Source organism: Mastomys coucha, unplaced genomic scaffold (assembly GCF_008632895.1).
Source record: "Mastomys coucha isolate ucsf_1 unplaced genomic scaffold, UCSF_Mcou_1 pScaffold16, whole genome shotgun sequence".
Taxonomy (NCBI): Eukaryota; Metazoa; Chordata; class Mammalia; order Rodentia; family Muridae; genus Mastomys; species Mastomys coucha.
Genome location: NW_022196898.1, coordinates 46,645,121 through 46,662,953, shown reverse-complemented (window position 1 = coordinate 46,662,953; position 17,833 = coordinate 46,645,121). Strand labels below are relative to the sequence as shown.

General features: G+C 41.0%; 1 protein-coding gene across 2 annotated transcripts; it reads left to right on the top strand.

The window, feature by feature from the left end:
• Positions 1 to 9,649: 9,649 nt before the first annotated feature.
• Positions 9,650 to 15,170, top strand: LOC116094200 (3 beta-hydroxysteroid dehydrogenase/Delta 5-->4-isomerase type 4-like). Of its 2 annotated transcripts, XM_031376121.1 has the most exons (3): positions 9,650 to 9,794; positions 13,041 to 13,205; positions 14,359 to 15,170. In XM_031376121.1, exons 1-3 carry the CDS (start codon positions 9,650 to 9,652, stop codon positions 15,168 to 15,170), a joined length of 1,122 nt encoding a protein of 373 aa, XP_031231981.1. The 2 variants fall into 2 exon arrangements, with proteins under 2 accessions (XP_031231981.1, XP_031231982.1); XM_031376122.1 differs by lacking the exon at positions 13,041 to 13,205.
• Positions 15,171 to 17,833: the final 2,663 nt, after the last annotated feature.

The window sequence follows — 17,833 nt, the reverse complement described above, 5'->3', positions numbered from 1 at the left end:
AGGATTCACATGAAGAACAAGCTTCAATCTGCTACAATTGTTGGGGCACCTAGGGTCAGCCCCTACAAGCTCTTTGGTTGGTGGTTCAGTCTTTTTGAGCCTCCCTGGGACCAAGTTTTGTTGCTCCCTGGGAGCAACAAAAGCAAGTTAATTAACTCTGTAGCTCTTCTTGTGGTGTTCTTGACCCCTCCATCTCACTCAAGTGAGCCAATAGTTGATATTAACCCATAGTGGGTCAGCTTCACTGGATAGAGTACACCCATGGATATATATACAGCACAAATTAACACAGTGTATTTTCTTTTTCTATTAAGAACATAAAATTGGCTGGGGTGATGAATAGGGTTTAGTGCTGGGAGAAGTTGAATGGAAGAGGGAGGTGAATATGTTTAAAATACATTGTAGGCACGCATACGATTCTCAGCCTATTTAAAATAGTACAGTTTTCAAAAAGATAATTAAGAAAGCCCAGGACTACTAACATGTTTTGCCTGTATTTATAAGTATTGAATATTTAAGATATAGTGTACATGTCTTCAATGTTTCCAAAATAGATTCCTGGGATTTCACTTGAAATATAATTTATTAGGAAAGAAAAGTTGGAAGCACTTGGAATCCTGCAGCTAATACAGCCAGGTAAGTTTGGGAGCAACAAAAGCAAACAAGGATTGTGAAATTTGGCAGTATGCCTGGCATAAACAACACCAAGCAAACAATCAAACAAAACCTACTCCTTCAGAAGAGAAAAGGCTAGAATGAGCCTGTTGCATCACAGAAGATATGGGCTAGCTTTCTTTCCAGAAGATCCTCTGAGGTAAAAGACAAATCTAGATAGGATCTATTAGTGTCTGAGGTCCACAGTGTAGGAGTTAAGGGAAAGAGTTTGAAGGGTAAAGGGTAAGCAGGGAATGTGGAGTCTGTGAATGAATGACAGAGCTGTGACGAAGGCTTTGCATGTGGGGGAAGTATCTGCCTAAGAGCTATATTCATATTTACTCAGAGCCAGGCAAAATTAGTTTTGATCTTGGAACAGAGCATACTGAAAAGAACTTATGATAGTTGAGAAAGAATTTTCTTGCAGTAAAGGGGAAGCATAAAGATCACTGAGACACTTCCCACCAGGACAATTTTAAAAGCAGAAGCTCTGTGTCATAGGTCTTTTTATTTGATTATCTATTGTTGGTCTCCAGGGTTTCCTTTTAAGGGAAAATATGTGTACTTAATTGACTTAGTGCTCTGGATGGACTCTCTTACAGCTCACTCTGGTCATTTTCTGGAAAGTAATGCTGACCCCTGTCCAGGTGAAAATCAATATAGTAGCATTTGGCAGCCACTTGATTAGTTAGTAATGCCTACTAAAGTCCCTTTTAAACTGGCTAAGACCACTCACTCTACTGACTCTCCTATATCTTTTTAGGTCTCCTGACTGAATGAGGTCAGTCTGGAAATCTCAATAAGGGGCTGGTAGCACCTGTTTCACAATTTCATAATTGTTTGATTTGGGGTGTTATTCTTTCCTGTTGGGTGTTCAAGACCAAATAGGCTACCAATAGTTAACCCTTTAGAATGCTAATTCATCCAAAGCTGGGGGAGGTAGGTAGGTCACCCTATAAGTTGGTTATCTTCAGGGTTGGGTCAAAGGTCTAAATGACCCTGTGGGTTTTTGGTAAAGCATGTGGGACCTTTGCTTCCTGATGATCCTCTTTGACATTCATCCTCTGGTGTCTCCATGGCATCTGTCATCAAAAGAAATGTTCACTCTGGTGTTGTAGTGTTCGTAGAGGTACAAGTCTTCCTCCTGGTTCTGAATGACCTTCAAAAACAAAGGCATTGGTGTTCTTCTTTTTGCTTATTTAGACATCTACACTCAGGCTACATAAGACTAAAGTGTTATCCTGAACTTGACAAGGAAGGTAATCCAGCTTCTAAAAACAGGAAACCAAGAACACATGGCACTGCGTAGACAGTAATCTCACTCTCTTGGTGACTAGTGTGCCCTTCCACTGTGTTGTCTGTCTCCAAATCAGCAGAAACACAGCTAGCTGTAGTCCTGGGCCAGGTCCCTCACCTTGTGACCTCTGCAGCATTCCTTTTGGCTCTGTCCCCTCCCAATCAGATAAAAATAAAGATCTGATTGTCACTATTAAAAAATATTACAAAGGTAGATTGATCTGTAGTTAAATAAAATTAGCTGTCACAGGTCAAGTAGAGAGGCTCCCCACAGACTTATGGGGAACTATTTCTACAAAAATGTTTTAGCGTCATTTTAAGTTAATCAAATCTATTTTCTTTGTATCTTTTCATTTTAGGCTGGTCTTTAGGTTGTAGGACAGAATGTTCTCTTTAGCTCAGGAGGAGTTTTCCTCCCAAAGAAGCCCCCCTCACCTGATCCTGACATAGGAAACACCTAGTTATAGTTGCTTTTAGTGTCAATTTGCCACAAAGTGACTCTTTCAAAGTGACCTGATGGCATTGACTGATGTGAGAAGGCCCACCCTGATTGTGGGTGGCAACCTCTGGTAGCAGCCCAGAATAAAAGGTCCTGTTCAGGAAGAGCATTTGACAACTTGTGGGTTTAGCTTCTCTCTTTCATCCGAGTTGATTGGTAGTGCTGCTGCTGCTGGGTCCTTTACAGAGACCAGAACCAGCCTTTCCACACTTGCATCATTGTGATCTAGGGACCATCTGGTTTCCAGAAACCTTCTTTCCACAATTCCAGCTCCAGGTTGGGACTACTGACACACCACACCCCATGACTGGGTAAGTACAGTTTGTCTCCTCACAAAGAGGGACAACCATTGTGGGCTACTTCCAGTGTTAAATCATTTAGACTCCAGTACCAAGTAACCATTAGTTTCTAAATTATGATTTAGCTGTTCTTACTACATTAAAGCTCATTTAATGAATTGTTTTTTGTTTGTTTTTTGTTTTTTGGAGACATGGTTTCTCTGTGTAGCCCTGGCTGTCCTGGAACTCACTCTGTAGACCAGGCTAGCCTCGAACTGTGACATCCACCTGCCTCTGCCTCTCAAGTGCTGGGATTAAAGGCGTGTGCCACCACCACCTGGAATGAATTCATATATATATATATATATATATATATATATATATATATATATACACACACACACACACACACACACACACACACACACACACACACTTTTGGTTCTGTTCTGCTAGTAGCCCCTGACTAAAATACATCAACTGGCTAGCTAACTATACTATAGTATTACTCACTACCAAGCATGCTACTTATAGATGGTATCCACCAGCAATCACAGGCATTTTGTAACCAGAACTTCTCCATTAAAGGCCTAGACTCAGGCAGCCAACCTCACATACCAAGTAAAGAAACAAGTAATGGCTAAAGGCAGAGGATTAAAAAGTAAATTTCTTCAACATGAACCTGAGAAGAAGAAAAACAGATAGAAATATTCTGCGACCTTCCCCTTCCCCGTCCATTTTCATGGTACTGATGTGAGCTTACTCGAAACTGAGGAAGATCTATTCCAGTGCACAGGAACAAACAAATAATAACACAGGGGGTGAAACTTTCCATTACTTTGTCATTGTTAGAGAGGATACCTGACATGAGAGTCTTAATGACCGAGAAGTCTGGATCAGACTGATGCTAGATAGAGCTCAGAATACTACAGGTTTGAACAAAAGCCCCCATACTCACCAGCCCTCCAAAGACAACTATACAAGAACTATAGGAATTATCTCTATATCTTTTGCTCACCAAAATATACTTCATTAAAGGAAAAGGAAAAACAAGAAATGGTGGCAACAGGAAGGTGTGCTGTCAAGGAATTCTGTTACTTGTTCAAGTGTCTGTTAGAGTAGCTAGTTGGGCAGAGAATTTGGTTTTAAAACTGCACAGTGAAGAACACACTTGGGTTAGTACAGGACCCCTGGCCACAGAAGGCATTCTATTGTATAACTTTACATGGTTAAAACTGATGCTAGGTTATCCCCAAGTAGGGTGAGCAGCCTAGTGGACTAGACAAAGGGTACTCTAGTCATTAATTTGGCACTAAAACATCAAAATATCAGAGATGATGGGTTACAAACTTAAAGTGTTTAAGCAGGCATTATATGATAAGCTGAGTCACTTTTATCTGAGTATTGGTTGGGAAGTGGGATGACTAGCTGAGCAGTGCTCCCTGAGAAGGTTCTCTTAGACCTGGGTTGTATCTTAGCAGAGGCTGAGTGGATACAATGATTGATGAAGACAAAAGTTCACCAAAGATATACCTTTTACCAAACCTTTCCTGAAGTCCTTATCTCTTTTACCTGATACTGTGGGAGCAGAAAATGTATCTAATAAAGAAATGTTTCTTCTGCCTGATGTTTAAAACAAAAACCATGCAAGTTATAAGATGTATTAAATAGGTGATGTATAGAGGGGGTGTGGGTATGTGGTTGTGGATGTAAATGTATTCATGAGTGTGACATTTTGCTTCCCATATCATGTGAAAGGTCATCTCCTAACCCACCAAGTCAGGTCTGAAGAGCAAGATTCAAGCACTGAAAGTGCTAGGCTCTGGACAGAGCCCATGAAAATTCTTTTCAGACTTCCTGGGGGTCTAGGGTGAAGTAGATAGTATTGGGGCTAACCAGTAGATGCTGCTATATTGGCTAGTGGTCCAGACAGCCCACCAGTTCTACAAGCTGTAGCTACCCTTACTACTGCATGGGAGAGGAGTTACTTATTACACTTGCATTGTTCCATGCAATCTAGATGAGCAAGTGGCCTCACCTAATGTCCCTTCTAAATGTGAAAATGTTTGAATGTTGATGAATTTGGAGAAAAAAAAGGGAGCACTGAGAGAACAGAAGGGAATAAATAGGCTCTAATTTGAGGGAATCTCATTTCACATCTACAACTCCAACAAGGGTAGAGTACAATACAATATTGCTTCATAGTCCAATTATACCATATGTCTGGTATGAAAGTATATGTTTGCTGAAAACTTGAGGAAGTGTAGTGGCCAATTCCCTTGGAAGACATATTCAAATAGTATGAAGTGCTATATGGGCCAGCAGGTGCCCTGAGAAGACCTTGGGCACAAGCTCCACAACTAGTCCCACAACACCCAGAGGAAGCTCCACTTCCAGGCACTCTAACATACCCAGAATCAGACGTGAGAAGGACACAACATCTCTCCCAACTCAGGAGTAACTGGGACCAGTGGGATCAGGCACACAGGAACTCCACCAGCCCAGAGTCTCAGGTTCCTTCCAGTCTGTCTTGGTGAAACAATGCCTTGAGCAGACCTTGGGTACAAGCTCCACAGCCAGTCCCACAACACCCAGAGGAAGTACCACTCACAGGCACTCTAACATGCCCACGATCAGAGGTAAGGAGGACACAACATCTGTCCCAACACTGGGAGTAACTGGTACCAGTGGGATCAGGCACACAGGAGGTCCACCAGACCAGTGGCTCAGGTTCCTTCCAGTCTCTCTGGGATGGTGCCATGAGCAGACCTTGGGCACAAGCTCTACAACCAGTCCCAAAACTCCCAGAGAAAGCTCCACTCACAGCTGCTCTAACAAGCCCAGGATCATAGGATCCCAGAATCACAGGATCACAGAGACAGCTTGACTCTGAGGAGTTCTGACACAACCAGGATCACAAGCAAGGACAGGTAGCACTAGAGATATCCAGATGGTGTGGGGCAAGCATAAGAATAAAAACAACACAAACCAAGATTATTTGGCATCATCAGAGCCCAATACTCCTGCCATAGCAAGTCCTGGACATACCATCACACTGGAAAAGCGAAATTTATATATAAAATCACTTCTCATGATGATGATTCAGGACTTTAAGAAAGTCATAAATAATACCCTCAAAGAAATATAGGAGAACACAGGTAAACAGCTAGAAGCCCTTCAAGAGGAAACACAAAAATCCCTTAAAGAACTACAGCAAAACACAAACAGGTGAAGGAAATGAACAAAATCATCCAGAATCTAAAAATGGAAATAGAAACAATAAAGAAATCAGAAAGAGAGACAACCCTGGAGATACACAACCTAGGAAAGAAATCAGGAGTCATAGATGCAAGCATCACCAACAGAATACAAGAGATAGAAGAGAGAATCTCAGGGCCAGAAGACACCATAGAAAACATTGACACAACAGTCATAGAAAATGAAAAAAGTAAAAAGATCCTAACTCAGAACATCCAGGAAATCCAGGATGCAATGAGAAGACCAAACCTAAGGATAATAGGTATAGAAGACAGTGAAGACTCCCAAGATAATTGGCAAGTAAATATCTTCAACAAAATTATAAAAGAAAACTTTCCTAACCTAAAGAAAGATATGCCCATGAACATACAAGAAGCCAACAGAACTCCAAATAGACTGGACAAGAAAAGAAATTCCTCCTGTCACATAATAATAAAAACACCAACTGCACTAAACAGAGAAAGAATTTTGAAAGCAGTAAGGGAAAAAGGTCAAGTAACATATAAAGTCAGGCCTATCAGAATTACACCATACTTTTCACCAGAGACTATGAAAGCTAGAAGATCCTGGGCAGATGTCATACAGGCACTACAAGAACACAAATACCAGCACAGGCTACTATACCCAGCAAAACTCTCAATTACCATAGATGGAGAAAACAAGATATTCCATGACAAAACAAAATTTATACAATATCTTTCCACGAACCTAGCCCTACAATGGATAATAAATGGAAAACATTAACATAAGGAGCAAAACTATACCCTAGAAGAAGCAAGAAAGTAATCTTTCAACAAATCCACACAAACCTAATTCCACCTCTAACAACAAAAACAATTACTATTTCTTAATATCTTAATATGAAAATTAATATTACCAACGTATCCTAATCGATTGAAATCCAATAATATGAGGAATTAGAAATTTGTTGATTGTCAACCAATGGTCTCTCTAATTTGGTAATTGGAGAAATAGGTCCAATATTGTACAATCCCTATACACTTTCAGCTTGTTTGTTCGTAACAGTGCCTTGCTGTGTACAATATAAAGGTCTTGAAATCTTGCTTCGCCTATCTCAGCCTCTTTATTAGTAGTATTGTTTATTTCATGTTTTTATACTATACTGTGGTTTTCAGAACAGCTTACATATTTCAAAAGTATTTATATACCCAAAAGAAACATAGACAGTTAAATTGGGAAGACTTGTAAGAGAACAACAAAAAGTGAGATTGAATGCTTTGCTTGACGTTTGTAACTCTTGTATCAAGTTTGAAGAAGACTTTACAAATTACTCTTTCACTGAGATGAATATTTTTCCAAATTATCACAGCCAATGATCCAAATTCTAACCCTTACCTAATGTCTGTGCCACCCTCGAAGCAGAGCCATTGTTCATTAAAACAAATGGTGAATGACTTTATGGATAGACCATCTTAGTACATATACCACTTCTTTTTTTTTCATTAGATGTTTCCTTTATTTACAATATCTCCTTTCCCAGGTTCCCCTCCATATATATATATATATATATATATATATATATATATATATATATATGTGTATATATATGTATTTATATATATATATATATATATATATATATAAAGTAAAAGAAAAAAACTAAAACAATCTCCTGTTCCCTCCCCCATCCCCCTGCTCATCAGAACACCCCTCCTGCTTAATGGTCGTGGAATTCCTCTACACTGGGGCATATAACCTTCATAGGGCCAAGGTCCTCTCCTCCCATTGATGACCAACTTCGCCATCCTCTACTATACGCATGCTGCTGGAGCCATGAGTCCCGCCATGTGTACTCTTTGGTTGGAGTTTTAGTCCCTGGGAGTTTTGAGAGTACTAGTTAGTTCATATTGTTGTTCAGAGATACTTTGTTCCTTCTTAAAAAGAGGGAACAAAATACCCATGGAAGAAGTTGTAGAGACTATGGAACAGAGACTAAAGGAAGGACAATTCAGAGACTGCTCCATATACCATTTCTTAAATGAATGTAACCTGTTCTCTGTGGACTGAGAATAAATTCACTCACTCAAGTCAAATGACTTTGACCATAGTAGGAAGTCTGTATCCAAAAATCATGCCTACTATTCATTCCTTCACGCAGCAGAACTGTCAACTCTCAGCTTAGCTATGATGGAGGTAAAATCCTTTGGTGATGTGAGGGTCATTGAAGTATAGCCTTATTACAATAAAATCCAATGTCTAAAATTTGTTCTTATTTTGGACTTGTACCAGAGTAAGAGCCAAGATTTTAAGCTCTACCAAATACAAAACAAACAAACAAAAAGACATTATATGTTAATGTTCATCTAAGAAAATACTAGTAGTGATATATCATTTTGAAATATACAGTTAAAATGTTTGGAATTATTTAAAATTCATATTGAGAAAAACATGTATTTTCAGTATTGCTATAGACAAGCAACTACATAAGACTCTTCAACTGATTGTTGTTTTATATCAAACAATTTTTATAATACTTATTTTTCATGTTGTAATATTTTATAAATTTTAAAGAATATGACAAAAAAAGATATTGTAGGTATTGAAGGGGGTCTCTGGGAGGAGGTGGGGTACAAAAGGGGAACAAGAATGTGATACAATTGTATTTACTTTAAAAAAAGAAACTACAATAAAAGACTGAAGGTAAAAAAAATAGTGTGAAGCATTGAACATATTAATAAATATGTATTAATAAATGAATGGAATCCTATTGACATTAGATTGTTAAATTATGCATCTGTTTGACATGAGAAGGTTTTTGAAAAAAAATAAAACAACAAACTAACAAACAGGCTATTATGTTTGATATTATCATTTAAATGTGCTTTTTCTCTGTAGTAAGTGATTTGAATTCATTCCAAATGGGCTGTGACTGGTTGACAGAGCCTCCCTATAGAAAATGGCTTCTGTCCCACACCCTCAAGGAAGAGATGGTTGTAGAATTACAAAAGACAGGACTTACTGGGCCACCTAGCTAGTCAGATTGCACTTGGCTAAACTCTCTGTCCTGTCATGTTTCAACAAAATTGTATATGGTTCAAGCATGCCTATTAACGGACTATAAAAAACAGAAGCCAACTGATAGGTTCCCTGTATTCAAGATCACTGAACCTGTAGAGCTTTCTGGAGGGTGGTATATTCCCCAAGAACACAGAAACCCCAGAGCCCTTCTTTTATGTCTTACTCCATGACTCCCCTCATCACCCCCCAACACACACACACACACACACACACACACACACACACACATACACACTTCATACCCAACAAAGTTATGTAACCATTTCTGTGGGTTCCAGGAACTGCTTACATAACTTGATCATGCCTAGTAAAGATATATTGACCCCAATTTGTGAACATTTGTTCTGAAGCACAGGTGGAATAACCCAGGCTTGCAACAGGCATTTAGGTAAAGGAGAAATCTTGTGACACAGTCACGCCCCGTGAGTTGAGAGTTTCTTCATACCCAATGGAATATGTTGACTTGTGATGTGGAGAGTTTGCCCAGTGTCTTGTCATCTGTGCTACAGGAGGTTTGAGGGAGAAACTGGGTTTGGGAAAAATCACCAGCTCTCTCTTTAGAGCCATCTCCAAGGTCACCATACATTAACCTCACTCCCACTGTGATCTGCTTCCTGTGTTGACCATGCCTGGGTGGAGCTGCCTGGTGACTGGAGCAGGAGGGTTTCTGGGCCAGAGGATTGTCCAGTTGTTGGTGCAGGAGAATGATCTGGAGGAGATCAGGGTCCTGGACAAGATCTTCAGACCAGAAACCAGAGAGGAATTCTACAGTAAGTGAACATGAGATTTTTCCACATGACTGCATGGCCAACACAGCCTGGATGTGGGAGGGTTCTTCCCTTGCCTAGTAAACAAACGCTTACAGTCATAACACTTCTCCATGTCTACATTCATCAGAAGGAAAAACCTGACATAGCCAAAAAAAAAAAAAAAAACCACAGTTTGGGAGAGACAGAGTTTGAACTGAGAAGTTCTCTCTCTCTTTCCTGTAGCTATGTAATGTAGACTTGCCAGTTGCTAAGTAATATCCAAAAAGACTGTTAAGCTGGGGGCTTAGAACTAGCTCCCTCTTTCTTCTAATTGCTAATGATCTATTTGCTATTCAGTGCTTGTTTGATTTTTTGGGGGGGAGGGGGTGGTCTTTCATTTAGCATCTTAGAGGGAAGTAAAATATAAAAGTAAAAAGTACATGCAAGGGATTGAAATATAAGGACACAGAGAGAGGGCTGGGGGCATGGATAGCAGGCAGAAAGACACAGAGATGGGAATTTAGAAAGTAGATTTCTGAGCAAGCACATGAGGTCATACCAAAGAACAGACACAAAGCCACCAAAACAGGACTGTACACACCTTGCCTGGACAGTTCTTATTCATTTGTCCTCATTCCTCACTGGAATTTATCATCACTACAAATAAGATTACAGAATTCACTGGTGCAGGCTGTTAACCTTTTGTCAATTTGTTATTCTAGGCACAAGTGCACCAACTGAATTTGAAATATATTTTACCACCTATTCAAAACCTCAGGACATTAAAATAACCTTTCAGGAAAAGTAGGAAAGAAGGGCACCCACCTGAACAGTGAGGACTGTAAGTTGGGAAAAGAAAACGGCTACAGCAGTGACCTGTGATTAATGAGGATCACAGATCAAGCTAGAGGTCCCTCACTTAAGCTTCATGAATTGGTCCAGGGGTCAACTCTTGGCTCTAGAGTCTTCATTCCCTTTGTGTGTATGCGACCCAAGCTAGTTCTTTGCCATTTTCTCAGCTTCAAGGGTAAATGCACATTGCATAGGGGTCTGCTCTGCACAGAGCCCTCCATAGCCCTCTGGGACAACACCCACCCTCTGCACCTTGTCTCTGACCTATTCCAGCATCAGTTCTCTCCTTTATCAGCTTAAGTGTTGCTTCCAGAAAGCAATATTAATGCACAGCCAATTCTATTAGTTGGAATCCTAAGGTCTCAGCAATATTTGCAAACAATCAAGGCTCAGTCTAGAGGAATAGCTCCACAGTGGGTATGGATAGAAGAGGCCATTCCTAAACATAAGAGTGGAGATTCCTAGAAGTGTCCTTTCTGTGCCAGGCTCTGTAGTGGCACACCCTGGTGAGAACTCATTGGGTATAGGTAACATTTCTGGAACGTAGTTAATGTTTCTAGCTTCTATTTATGCAGATGGAGATAAACAAGTGCAGAAGTTAACTGGATTCCCCAAATGTCATAGCTAGAATAAACAAACTAGATTGGAGCCAAGGAAGTCCAGCTATAGCCTTCATATTCTTCACATCCAGTGTGTGGTAGAGCTTCTCTGGGTCTCTTTCTGACATATCTCATATGACAGCACCATTCCATGATGTTGCTGTGAAAATATCTGCCACATCCAGGTGTCTTAGATAAGGGTGCTGCTATGGCTCCACTAGGAAATACTCTATAGGCCCTCTCCTGGGATCTCAGAGTCCTCAAATAGCTCATGGATGAGACTCTACTTCACTACAGGTCTGGATTCCTCCTCTCTCATCACAGCAACATTACTAAAGCAGTCTATCTAAAGCAGTAGATCTCAAAGTGTGAGTCAGCCAAGTGACCCCTTGGGAGTGGCATGACCCTTTCACAGGAAAAGCATATCTAATATCCTGCATATCAGATATTTTCATTATAATTTGTAACAGTAGCAAAATTACAGTTATGGAATAGCAATGGAAATAATTTTCTGGATGGTGGTCACCACAACATTAGGAACAGTATTAAAGGGTTCAAGCATTAGGAAGGGTGAGAACCACTGGTTTTCAAAATCAGTAGCAAGGGAGAAGGGGAGTGCTGGGTAGATAGGACCATGATCAGAGAATCCAATCCTCAGGCAGGTACCTACTTTCTTCTGAGCAGTCCCTTGTTTGCCTTTCTCTAAGGGCCTTCCTGGAGTCGTATGGCAAAAGGAGAGGGCCTGGATAGGATATAATTAGCAGAGAATTAGGAGCAAGCCATTCGATTTGTTTCTTCCAAACTGGATTTCTCCAGCCTTTCTCATTGTTTGGCTTCACGGGAAATTTCAGTTCATTTCCATGACCTTAACCTGTCTTTGAAAAATTGACTCCAAGCAATGCCCTAGAATGGGCTAATGGCACAGGTTGCAGAAGAGAGCAAGTGAGGTATAATTAGTGGGTATAGCCATAACTATGTGCCCAGATTTCTTGAGCTTCACTTTCCTCATTTATTACATGGGGTAAAAAGGATCAGTCTCCAGGAAGTGGGGAAAGGAAAAAAAGGAAGTATAGTCTTGAAGCTGTGTAAGAGTTAATAAGCCAGCGCATGGTGGCTGGCAAAGACTGTGTGTGACACAGTTCATTTTGTTTTAATCAACAAGTGGACAGTACTGTGTGCAGAATTCAGCATCTGAATATACCAGTACTGTCTGCAGTGCCTTGAGATAGAAGGTAAAAAGGAATACAGGCCTGAAAAAGCCTCAGTTATAGCATTGACATCTGTTTTGATAGTGTCTCAGAGGAAATATCCCTTTGTATCCACACTGAGCCACATCCTAATTATATTGCCCATTCCTCTGATGTCTCTGAATCATTTAAGTAAAACAATTGCTACTGAGTAAACTCTTGCTTTTGTGCTTAGGACAGACTCAGAAACTACCAAGCCCTGGCAGGGGGAACACCTAAGGCTCACATCTGTGTTTCTTCCTTTTCTGCTGCCACTGCTGGGAATGGATTTCTCATCCAAACCCTGGGACAGACATTCTGATGACTAATCCCACTTCTAGGCAGCTCCCTATTACCTCTTGATTCACTTTGATGAATGAGTCAACTTCCTACCACTCTCTTGAACATTTGACTGCATCCTAATCTGATTTGTTTTTCTGCAGTGGGAAAGAATGTTTTCCTCTCTTTCTATATGTCAGGCTTCCTCTCCAATATTTTTCTCACTATGACAATTCTTGATAATCTAGATACCTAGTACCTGTGTACAGCCCACAAAGAAACTTCTCAATGACCTACCTTGTGTTCCACAGACCTACGGACAAACATCAAAGTGACACTGTTGGAAGGAGATATTCTTGATGCCCAGTATCTGAAGAGAGCCTGCCAGGGAATCTCTGTTGTCATCCACACTGCTGCCATCATTGATGTCACTGGTGTCATTCCCAGACAGAATATCCTAGACGTCAATCTGAAAGGTAGTATATGGAGAGGACAAGGTGAATGTAGAGTGGTTAAAAATGTCAACACAGACTAGGAAGGGATGCTTTTGCATGGAGCACTTGCCAAACTCTGAGTCTAATGCCTCTGCTCACTAGATCCTGCTGGTAGAGTTCAGTGCTTTTACACAGCCAGGGCCTAGCAGATAGAAAGCAAGCAACACAGGATGTGAGGTCTGTCCTCCATGCCAGGGAGGCTGGACTCCAACTCCCAACAACTGACAACTCTAGAGCCATCACTTCCTATGAGCCAGATCTAGACCTCGCAGGTGCCTGCTCTTCATGCTGCTAGTTCTGCTACAGCTTTGGGGCCTCACAATATTCTGCCATTGTAGAAATGCCCAGTAGGAGGTGCACAGACTCTTTATGTTTCTGCTGAGAGCAACAGATAAGGTCAGTCAGTTCTGGTTTCCAGAATGAAAACTAGAAGGAATATTTATCACCTCTACTTTATATAACTGGGTAAATGAACTCATAGATAGAAATTAGAATGCTATAACATTGTGGGTATAATCAGGAACACAACGGTATCTCTATATCTCCCCAAATCCAATAGTCATTTGTCTCCTTCATGATAGTCTCATCAAATGAAAAACACAAAACAATAAAATAAAATAAAACTGTACTTATGAATGTACTTATGTCTATGTAATATGCATAGAACCAGTACACAAATGTACTTGAGTCTGAATGATGTTAAAAATTCAATAATTCTTAGTCTAAAACTGTTCATGTTCATAATCAAAGAAATGATCTTCTGGTTTTGTAAATTTAAAAAACATGTATGAATCTTTATGTATAAAATTATACTTATTTCATAGACACATTAGGAATGAATAAATGAGACCTTTTAGGTGTCTTTTAAAGTTAAAAAATGAAAAAAAAACCACTCATGCACACAAGCAAGTACACACTCAGTGCTGTGAACACAAAGCCAGGAGATACTCTCTCTGGAATCAATCTGTGGTCCCCTGGCTGTAGCATGGTAGCTGTGAGTACACTTAAAGAAGATATACTTTAATAGTGAAGAGGTTGCTCTGTTGGGCTAGAGGATGAAAATGAGAATGAAGCTGTGAACATAGTGAGCCTTAGATTTATCTCCTGACACTGACAGTGTGTTGTCTGTGATTAGGTACCCAGAACCTATTGGAGGCCTGTGTCCAAGCCAGTGTGCCAGCCCTCATCTTCTGCAGCTCACTTAATGTTGCAGGGCCCAACTCCTACAAGGAGATCGTCCTGAATGGTCATGAAGAAGAGCATCATGAAAGCACATGGTCTGATCCATACCCATACAGCAAAAAGATGGCCGAGAAGGCAGTGCTGGCAGCCAATGGGAGCATCCTGAAAAATGGTGGCACTTTGCATACTTGTGCCTTAAGACCCATGTACATTTATGGGGAGAGAAGTCCATTCATTTCTAACATAATAATTACAGCTCTCAAAAATAAGGGTATTCTGAGTGTTACTGGCAAATTCTCCATAGCCAACCCAGTGTATGTGGGCAATGTGGCCTGGGCACACATTCTGGCGGCCAGGGGCCTTCGAGACCCCAAGAAGTCACCAAGCGTCCAAGGACAGTTCTACTATATCTCAGATGACACCCCTCACCAAAGCTATGATGATTTACATTGCACCCTGAGCAAGGAGTGGGGCTTCCACCTTGATTCCAGCTGGAGCCTTCCTCTGCCCCTGCTCTACTGGCTTGCCTTCCTGCTGGAAACTGTGAGCTTCCTGCTGAGTCCAGTCTACAGGTATCGGCCTCTCTTTAACCGCCACTTGGTTACACTCTTAAATAGTACGTTCACTTTCTCCTATAAGAAAGCTCAGCAAAATCTGGGCTATGAGCCACTTGCCAGCTGGGAGGAAGCCAAGCAGAAAACCTCAGAGTGGATTGGGACACTAGTGAAGCAGCACAGTGAGACACTGGAAGCAAAGTCTCAGTGATGAAAAAGGGGCTGGAACTTGGCCCTGGGTGTTATCAGGTCCACTAACAGGGACAGGCACACAACCCAGATCCTGCTGCTTCCCTTTGATAAAGAGTATCTTAGAGTTTTAATTAAGTCACCAAAAGCCTTGCCAGTCACTGACCCAGCCTCAAGACTTCTTTCTGAAGTACCTGCCCAGAGACACACAGGCAGCTGAGCCCTGCTCCTGGGTCCAAGCTCCTCCCCTCCTCTTGTACCTCACAGCTCTCTCTATTATTTTTCTCCCCATTCATTACATATATATCCTTCAGAAAATTCTGCTTGCTTTATGAAGCCCAATGAAAGGAACAATAAATAATTGTCAATACATCATCTGTCGATTGTGATTTTCCATAAATAAACAATTCTATGTCCCTTCTATGTCCAGACATGGTTATGCTGGAATCAGAAAGGGATCATGGATCTGTAGTGGACTGAGGGAAAGTCAAGAACAGATTCAGATGTGAGACTAATTTCAACCTATTGACCTTCCAGTTTGTACTAGATGACTGGAATGGATTACTCTATGTTATGTACTAGGCACTATGACAGAAGGAATGTTACAGATTTGGTTTCTTCTGGAGATCCCCTCTCTGCACAGTCCAGGAGGGGAAGCCATCTAAAAATAAAAAAAAAATATTCTCAGATTGTATCTTGGATGTTCCACACTTCTGGGCTAATATCCACTTATCAGTGAGTGCATACCACATGTGCTCTTTGGAGATCAGTTTACCTCACTCAGGATAATATTCTCCAGATCCATCCATAGTGGAGCATGTGTCCTTAGGACATGATAGAGGATCTTCTGGATATATGCCCAGGAGTGGTATAGATGGGTCCTCTGGTAGTATATGTCCAATTTCCTGAGGAACAGTCAAACTGATTTCCAGAGTGGTTCTACCAGCTTGCAATCCCACCAGAAATGAAGGAGTGTTCCTCTTTCTCCACAATCTCCCCAGGATGTACTGTCACCTGAGTTTTTTATCCTAGCCATTCTGACTGGTGTGAGGTGGAATCTCAGGGTTGTTTTGATTTGCATTTCCCTAATGAATAAGGATTTTGAACATTTCGTTAGGTGCTTCTCAGCCATTTGGTATTCCTTAATTGAGAATTCTTTGTTTAGCTCTTTGCCCCATTCTTAATAGGGTTATTTGGTTCTCAGGAGTCTAACTTCTTGAGTTCTTTGTATATATTGGATATTAGGCCTCTAAGCTCAAGAAGAAGAAAGATCAAAGTGTGGATATTTTGACCCTTCTTAGAAGGGGGAACAAAATATCCATGGAAGGAGTTACAGAGACAAAGTATGGAGCAGAGACTGAAAGAAGGACAATCCAGAGACTGCCCCACCAAAGAATCCTTCCCATGTACAATCACCAAACCCACACACTATTGTGTATGCCAGCAATTGCTGATTGACAGGAGCCTGATATAGCTGTCTGCTGAGGGGCTCTGCCAGTGCCTGACTAATACAGAAGTAGAGACTCACAGGTATCCATTGGACTGAGCACAGGGTCCCCAATGAAGGAACTAGAGAAAGGACAAAAGGAGCTGAAGGGGTTTACAGCCCCATAGGAGGAATGACAATATGAACTAAGCAGTACCCTCAGAGCTCTGAGGGACTTAACAACCAACCAAAGAGTACATATGGTAGGACTTATGCCCCCAGCTGCATATGTAGCAGAGGATGGGCTAGTCAGTCATCAATGGGAGGAGAGGCAATGTGAAGACTGTATGCCCCAGTGTAGGGGAATGCCAGGGCCAAGAAGCAGGGAAGGGTGGGTGGTGAGCAGGGAGAGGGAGGAAGGGGAGGGAATAGGTCTTTTTTTCAGAGGGGAAACTGGGAAAGGGGATATCATTTGAAATGGAAATAAAGAAAATATCTAATTTAAAAAAAAGAACTTTCCCAGAGTTACACATTTTCTCACAGCTCAATCTTCTCACGTCTATTTGATGATTTTTGTTACAGCTTTTACATTAAATTGTAGCACTGTTGTTAGAAAGGTGGAGAGAGGCTTGTCTACACAGAAATATAAACAAACCCATTCAACTTTACAAGCTACTGCCTCTTAGTTTTCTCTTTGTAAAGCATAGGTATTGGGCCCTCAAATCCCAGACTCTAGGACCAGGATTTGACAAGCCTAATCAGTGGCTGAAGGCTTAAGGTAGATGCAGGGGAGCTCCCAGCAGTTTTGGATAGAGGGATTCTACCGTTTCAGAACATGGTTTTATCAACTGCACATAAAGAGATATTGGTTAAGAGACTAGGCATTAGGTTCCAGCCTGGTCTTATTTAGAAGAAACCTGTGCTGTTGTGTTCTGAGGCAGGTAAGTTCTCAGTGAACTGTCCTTAACAATGCTCCATTTTTCTCATTCACTTTCTGCAAGAGTGCTTGCCTCTCAGAACCCTTGGCTTAAGGATAGTATGTGCATTTGAACCCAATTTGTTGCATTTAGAAATGCTGCCATCTGGAAGCGTCTTCTCTCCACACCTGAAAATGGGTTGGACCTGATCCCTTTTGGACACTCTCTTCTAGTGGGGAATTAACATTCTCCACCTGACACCTCTTTCTCCTCTCTCCTCCTCCTTCTTTGTCTTCTTCTTCTTCTTCTTCTTCTTCTTCTTCTTCTTCTTCTTCTTCTTCT

Coding starts and splice junctions, on each gene's coding strand:
- LOC116094200 (XM_031376121.1), top strand. CDS start 9,650: ATGCCTGGGTGGAGCTGCCTGGTGACTGGAGCAGGAGGGTTTCTGGGC. Junction 9,795..13,040: donor AACCAGAGAGGAATTCTACA/GTAAGTGAACAT, acceptor TGTGTTCCACAG/ACCTACGGACAAACATCAAA. Junction 13,206..14,358: donor CCTAGACGTCAATCTGAAAG/GTAGTATATGGA, acceptor GTCTGTGATTAG/GTACCCAGAACCTATTGGAG.